This window comes from Salvelinus alpinus, chromosome 1 (genome assembly GCF_045679555.1).
Source record: "Salvelinus alpinus chromosome 1, SLU_Salpinus.1, whole genome shotgun sequence".
Classification (NCBI taxonomy): domain Eukaryota; kingdom Metazoa; phylum Chordata; class Actinopteri; order Salmoniformes; family Salmonidae; genus Salvelinus; species Salvelinus alpinus.
In genome coordinates, this window is record NC_092086.1 from 113,433,852 (window position 1) to 113,440,738 (window position 6,887).

Consider the following 6,887-nt stretch of genomic DNA (forward strand, 5'->3'; position numbering starts at 1 on the left):
GTGGAGGGCTGGATCGTACCATCTATGGTGAGGGAGGATGCGGAGGAGGGGGAGGACTGGATTGCACCATCTATGGGGGGAGTGTGGGCTGGATCGAACCATCTATGGTTGGGGCGGAAGGCTGGATCACACCATCTATGGTGGGGAGGAGGGGAGGGCTGGATCGGACCATCTATGGGGGGAGGGCTGGATCAGGCCATCTATGGAGGGGAGGGCTGGATCAGGCCATCTATGGAGGGGAGGGCTGGATCAGGCCATCTATGGAGGGGAGGGCTGGATCAGGCCATCTATGGAGGGGAGGAGGGGAGGGCTGGATCAGGCCATCTATGGAGGGGAGGAGGGGAGGGCTGGATCAGGCCATCTATGGAGGGGAGGAGGGGAGGGCTGGATCAGGCCATCTATGGAGGGGAGGAGGGGAGGGCTGGATCAGGCCATCTATGGAGGGGAGGGCTGGATCAGGCCATCTATGGTGGGGGGTGAAGGGCTGGATCGAACCATCTATGGAGGGGAGGGCTGGATCAGGCCATCTATGGAGGGGGGTGAAGGGCTGGATCGAACCATCTATGGTGGGGGGTGAAAGGCTGGATCGAACCATCTATGGTGGGGGGTGAAGGGCTGGATCGAACCATCTATGGAGGGGAGGGCTGGATCAGGCCATCTATGGAGGGGAGGGCTGGATCAGGCCATCTATGGTGGGGGGTGAAGGGCTGGATCGAACCATCTATGGAGGGGAGGGCTGGATCAGGCCATCTATGGAGGGGAGGGCTGGATCAGGCCATCGATGGAGGGGAGGAGGGGAGGGCTGGATCAGGCCATCTATGGAGGGGAGGAGGGGAGGGCTGGATCAGGCCATCTATGGAGGGGAGGGCTGGATCAGGCCATCTATGGTGGGGGGTGAAGGGCTGGATCGAACCATCTATGGCGGGGGGTGAAAGGCTGGATCGAACCATCTATGGTGGGGGGTGAAGGGCTGGATCGAACCATCTATTGTGGGGGTGGAGGGCTGGATCGAACCATTTATGGTGGGGAGAAGGGGAGGGTTGGATCGAACCATCTATAGTGGAGGAGGAGGGGAGGACTGGATCGGATCATCTATGGTGGGGGTGGAGGGCTGGATCGAACCATCTATGGTGGGGGTGGAGGACTGGATCGCATCATCTATGGTGGGGGTGGAGGGCTGGATCGTACCATCTATGGTGAGGGAGGATGCGGAGGAGGGGGAGGACTGGATTGCACCATCTATGGGGGGAGTGTGGGCTGGATCGAACCATCTATGGTTGGGGCGGAAGGCTGGATCACACCATCTATGGTGGGGAGGAGGGGAGGGCTGGATCGGACCATCTATGGGGGGGAGGAGGGGAGGACTGGATCGCACCATCTATGGGGGGGAGGAGGGGAGGGCTGGCTCTGACCATCTATGGTGGGGGAGGAGGGCAGGGCTGGCTCTGACCATCTATGGTGGGGATGGAGAGGTGGATCGAACCATCTATGGTGGGTGAGGAGGGGTGGACTGGATCGCATCATCTATGATGGGGGAGGAGGGGTCAATGGTTCAATCAGAAGGGTCAATGGTTCAACCAGAAGGATCAATGGTTCAACCATAAGGGTCAATGGTTCAACCAGAAGGATCAATGATTCAACCATAAGGGTCAATGGTTCAACCATAAGGGTCAATGGTTCAACCAGAAGGGTCAATGGTTCAACCAGAAGGGTCAATGGTTCAACCAGAAGGGTCAATGGTTCAACCATAAGGGTCAATGGTTCAACCAGAAGGATCAATGATTCAGCCATAAGGGTCAACATTGTTTACTACACAGTGGTGTAAAGTACTTAAGTAAAAATACTTTAAAGTACTACTTAAGTAGTTTTTTGGGCCGGATCAGACCATTTGTGGTAGGGGAGGACTGGATCGCACCTTCTATGGTAGGGGAGGAGGGGTCAATGCTTCTAAGGTCAAGTGGTTCAACCAGAAGGATCAATGTTTCAACCATAAGGGTCAACATTGTATAGTACACAGTGGTGTAAAATACTTGAGTAAAAATACTTTAAAGTACTACTTAAGTAGTTTTTGGGGGGTATCTGTACTCTACTATTTATATTTTTCACAACTTTTACTTTTACTCCAGTACATTCCTAAATAAAATATTGTACTTTTTACTCTATACATTTTCCCTGACACCCAAAAGTACTCGTTACATTTCAACTGGCTAGCAGGACAGGAAAATTGTAAAATGCATGCACTTATCGAGAGAACATCCCTGGTCATCCCTACTGCCTCTGATATGGCGGACTCACTAAACACAAATGCTTGTTTGTAAATTATGTCTGAGTGTTGGAGTGTCTCTCTGGCTATCGACAAATAAAAAACAAGAAAATGGTGCCATCTGGTTTGCTAAATATAAGGAATTTGAAATAATTTATACTTTTACTTTTAATACTTAAGTATATACTAGCAATTACATTTACTTTTGATACTTAAGTATATTTAAAACCAAATACTTTTACTCAAGTAGTATTTTACTGGCGGCATTTTCTATTAAGGTATCTTTACTTTTACTCAAGTATAACAATTGAGTACTTTTTCCACCTCTGATAGTACATATAGACAAATGTTCATGAGTTGAATTAGCAAGTCAGTGTGCCGTTTTTCAGTTGGCTGTGTTGGAGGAGAGAGCGTGAAGCTGCGTGTGTGTGATGACACCGGATTCTCAGGAACAGAGAGACAGAGAGGTTTTGGGGTTTCAAAAAGGTGCTGTGGAATGAAGAGAGACAAAATTATTTTAATTATTATTCCACTGGTGCCATTGTGCACCAAGAGCTAAATCCAGCATACCTTTTGATTTTCAAATATTAGAAGAAATTACAATTTCCCTAGGTCTGCTCCCAAGAGGTCTGCTCCCAAGAGGTCTGCTCCCAAGAGGTCTGCTCCCAAGAGGTCTGCTCCCAAGAGGTCTGCTCCCAAGAGGTCTGCTCCCAAGAGGTCTGCTCGCAAGAGGTCTGCTCCCAAGAGGTCTGCTCGCAAGAGGTCTGCTCGCAAGAGGTCTGCTACCAAGAGGTCTGCTCGCAAGAGGTCTGCTCCCAAGAGGTCTGCTCGCAAGAGGTCTGCTCGCCAGAGGTCTGCTCGCAAGAGGTCTGCTCCCAAGAGGTCTGCTCGCAAGAGGTCTGCTCGCAAGAGGTCTGCTCGCAAGAGGTCTGCTCCCAAGAGGTCTGCTCGCAAGAGGTCTGCTCCCAAGAGGTCTGCTCCCAAGAGGTCTGCTCCCAAGAGGTCTGCTCCCAAGAGGTCTGCTCGCAAGAGGTCTGCTCGCAAGAGGTCTGCTCGCAAGAGGTCTGCTCCCAAGAGGTCTGCTCGCAGGAGGTCTGCTCCCAAGAGGTCTGCTCCCAAGAGGTCTGCTCCCAAGAGGTCTGCTCCCAAGAGGTCTGCTCCCAAGAGGTCTGCTCCCAAGAGGTCTGCTCGCAAGAGGTCTGCTACCAAGAGGTCTGCTCGCAAGAGGTCTGCTCGCAAGAGGTCTGCTCCCAAGAGGTCTGCTCGCAAGAGGTCTGCTCGCAAGAGGTCTGCTCGCCAGAGGTCTGCTCGCAAGAGGTCTGCTCCCAAGAGGTCTGCTCCCAAGAGGTCTGCTCGCAAGAGGTCTGCTCGCAAGAGGTCTGCTCGCAAGAGGTCTGCTCCCAAGAGGTCTGCTCGCAAGAGGTCTGCTCCCAAGAGGTCTGCTCCCAAGAGGTCTGCTCCCAAGAGGTCTGCTCCCAAGAGGTCTGCTCGCAAGAGGTCTGCTCGCAAGAGGTCTGCTCGCAAGAAGTCTGCTCCCAAGAGGTCTGCTCGCAGGAGGTCTGCTCCCAAGAGGTCTGCTCCCAAGAGGTCTGCTCCCAAGAGGTCTGCTCCCAAGAGGTCTGCTCCCAAGAGGTCTGCTCCCAAGAGGTCTGCTCGCAAGAGGTCTGCTCGCAAGAGGTCTGCTCCCAAGAGGTCTGCTCGCAAGAGGTCTGCTCGCAAGAGGTCTGCTCCCAAGAGGTCTGCTCGCAAGAGGTCTGCTCCCAAGAGGTCTGCTCCCAAGAGGTCTGCTCGCAAGAGGTCTGCTCGCAAGAGGTCTGCTCGCAAGAGGTCTGCTCGCAAGAGGTCTGCTCCCAAGAGGTCTGCTCGCAAGAGGTCTGCTCCCAAGAGGTCTGCTCCCAAGAGGTCTGCTCCCAAGAGGTCTGCTCCCAAGAGGTCTGCTCCCAAGAGGTCTGCTCCCAAGAGGTCTGCTCCCAAGAGGTCTGCTCGCAAGAGGTCTGCTCCCAAGAGGTCTGCTCCCAAGAGGTCTGCTCCCAAGAGGTCTGCTCCCAAGAGGTCTGCTCCCAAGAGGTCTGCTCGCAAGAGGTCTGCTCCCAAGAGGTCTGCTCCCAAGAGGTCTGCTCGCAAGAGGTCTGCTCGCAAGAGGTCTGCTCGCAAGAGGTCTGCTCGCAAGAGGTCTGCTCGCAAGAGGTCTGCTCCCAAGAGGTCTGCTCGCAAGAGGTCTGCTCCCAAGAGGTCTGCTCCCAAGAGGTCTGCTCCCAAGAGGTCTGCTCCCAAGAGGTCTGCTCGCAAGAGGTCTGCTCGCAAGAGGTCTGCTCCCAAGAGGTCTGCTCGCAAGAGGTCTGCTCCCAAGAGGTCTGCTCCCAAGAGGTCTGCTCCCAAGAGGTCTGCTCCCAAGAGGTCTGCTCCCAAGAGGTCTGCTCGCAAGAGGTCTGCTCCCAAGAGGTCTGCTCCCAAGAGGTCTGCTCCCAAGAGGTCTGCTCCCAAGAGGTCTGCTCGCAAGAGGTCTGCTCCCAAGAGGTCTGCTCCCAAGAGGTCTGCTCCCAAGAGGTCTGCTCCCAAGAGGTCTGCTCCCAAGAGGTCTGCTCGCAAGAGGTCTGCTCCCAAGAGGTCTGCTCCCAAGAGGTCTGCTCCCAAGAGGTCTGCTCCCAAGAGGTCTGCTCGCAAGAGGTCTGCTCGCAAGAGGTCTGCTCCCAAGAGGTCTGCTCCCAAGAGGTCTGCTCCCAAGAGGTCTGCTCCCAAGAGGTCTGCTCCCAAGAGGTCTGCTCCCAAGAGGTCTGCTCGCAAGAGGTCTGCTCGCAAGAGGTCTGCTCGCAAGAGGTCTGCTCCCAAGAGGTCTGCTCCCAAGAGGTCTGCTCGCAAGAGGTCTGCTCGCAAGAGGATAAAGACAATCAGATGAATGGGCTACATTTAGAAGTAATCATAGCACATAGTAAGTTCCAGCCTTTACATGTAGATAGAATACTGAAAGGAGACATGGGGGTGATGGTCAAATTGAATGGTCAGTACGGTTGGTTTTTAGTTGGCTGGGGATTGGAGAGTGCAGAGGAGGATGGCCTCGTGCTGCCATTGTATTGTATAGACCAGAATATCAGGAGCAGGCTGGCTGAGGTGTCAACATGGCTGTGGTTTTGGAGGCAGACGAAAAGGATTGTTCAGTTTTAGTACAAAGCTGGCAGCGTCATCATTTATGATGTGTGAGCTCAACATTGTGAGCTTTGAAATTATGGATGAACGTCCGTTTAAAAGTGGTTACAATTCATGACGTTTTTGATGTGAAGTAGTATGATAAACAAACGAAAATATACATTTTATCAACTTTTTTTTTTACATTTGTGTTTTTACTTTTTGAAAATACTGATATTAAATGGCCCAAAACACCAACAAGAAAAATCTCAAAATTGATGTTGATGCAGAAATGTCCTGTGGTACCTGGCCTTAAAGCAGAACTGCCTTCTAGAACCATCATCTCCTGTTATAAACGGACTACGAGACATTGATATGAGTCAGAAACAATCATTCTAGTGTCAAAACTGACTACATAAAGTCAGTCTTTGTCACGAATCCCGCCGAAGATGGTGCCTCTTCCCGTTCGGGCGGCGCTCGGCGGTCGTTGTCTCCGGCCTACTGGCTGCCACCGATCCCCTTTTCTGTTTCATTTAGTTTTGTCTGATTTGTTGCACCTGTTTTGTGTTTAGGTTTATTGTGGGCTATTTAAACCCAGTTGGCCCGCCGACTTTTGTGCAGGCTTGTTTTTCTGTTGATGGTGTCTGTTCCATTTCGGTTTAGTCCTGTTTGTTTTGGACTGGGACTTTACGCGCCCTTGTTTTGTGTGGCATGACCGTCTCAATGAGATTTTTGGAATATTAAATCCACGTCTTTTCTGACTACCCTGCTCTCTGCGCCTGACTCCTTCACTCACCACGTTTGGAACTGTGACAGTCTTGTCCAAAATTTGATTTGGAAGTGAGTTTGTCATGACCAATGATGTGTACTGAATAAAAATATAAACGCAACATGTAAAATGTTGGTCACATGTTTCATGAGCTGAAATAAAAGATCCCAGAAATGCTCTATATGCACAAAATAATTATTTCTCGCAAGTTTTGTGCACAAATGTGTTTACATCCCCATTAGTGAGCATTTCTCCTTTGCCATCCACCTGCCAGATGTGGTATATTAAGAAGCTGATTACACAGCATGATCATTACACAGGTGCACCTTGTGCTGGGGACTATAAAAGGCCACTCTAAAATGTGCAGTTTTGTCACACAACACAATGCCACAGATGTCTCAAGTTGAGGGAGCATGCAAGTGGCATGTTGACAGCAGGAATGTCCACCAGAGCTGTTACCAGAGAATTGGATGTTCATTTTTCTACTGTAAGCCACCTCCAACGTTGTTTTAGAAATTTAGCAGTACATTTAACCGGCCTCACAACCGCAGACCACATGTAACCATGCCAGCCCACATCCGGCTTCTTCACCGGCGGGATGGTCTGATACAAGCCACCCGGACAGCTGATGAAACTGTGGGTTTGCACAAACAAAGAATGTCTGTAAGAAACCGTCTTAGGGCAGCTCATCTGCATGCTATTTGTCCAAACCAGGGTCTTGACCTGACTGCA

General features: G+C 51.4%; 1 protein-coding gene across 1 annotated transcript; it reads left to right on the forward strand.

The window, feature by feature from the left end:
* The first annotated feature begins 1,094 nt into the window (after positions 1-1,094).
* Positions 1,095-5,159, forward strand: LOC139567669 (serine/arginine repetitive matrix protein 2-like). Its single transcript, XM_071389075.1, has 2 exons — positions 1,095-1,252; positions 2,876-5,159. The coding sequence occupies exons 1-2, from the start codon at positions 1,095-1,097 to the stop codon at positions 5,157-5,159; spliced, it is 2,442 nt and encodes an 813-aa protein (XP_071245176.1).
* The last annotated feature ends 1,728 nt before the right edge of the window (positions 5,160-6,887 follow it).

Bases quoted from the DNA above. Each gene is read 5' to 3' on its own strand.
- LOC139567669 (XM_071389075.1), top strand. From the start codon at position 1,095: ATGGTGGGGGTGGAGGGCTGGATCGAACCATCTATGGTGGGGGTGGAG. The intron at 1,253-2,875 runs GTGGGCTGGATC...CAATTTCCCTAG, and splicing joins GCACCATCTATGGGGGGAGT to GTCTGCTCCCAAGAGGTCTG.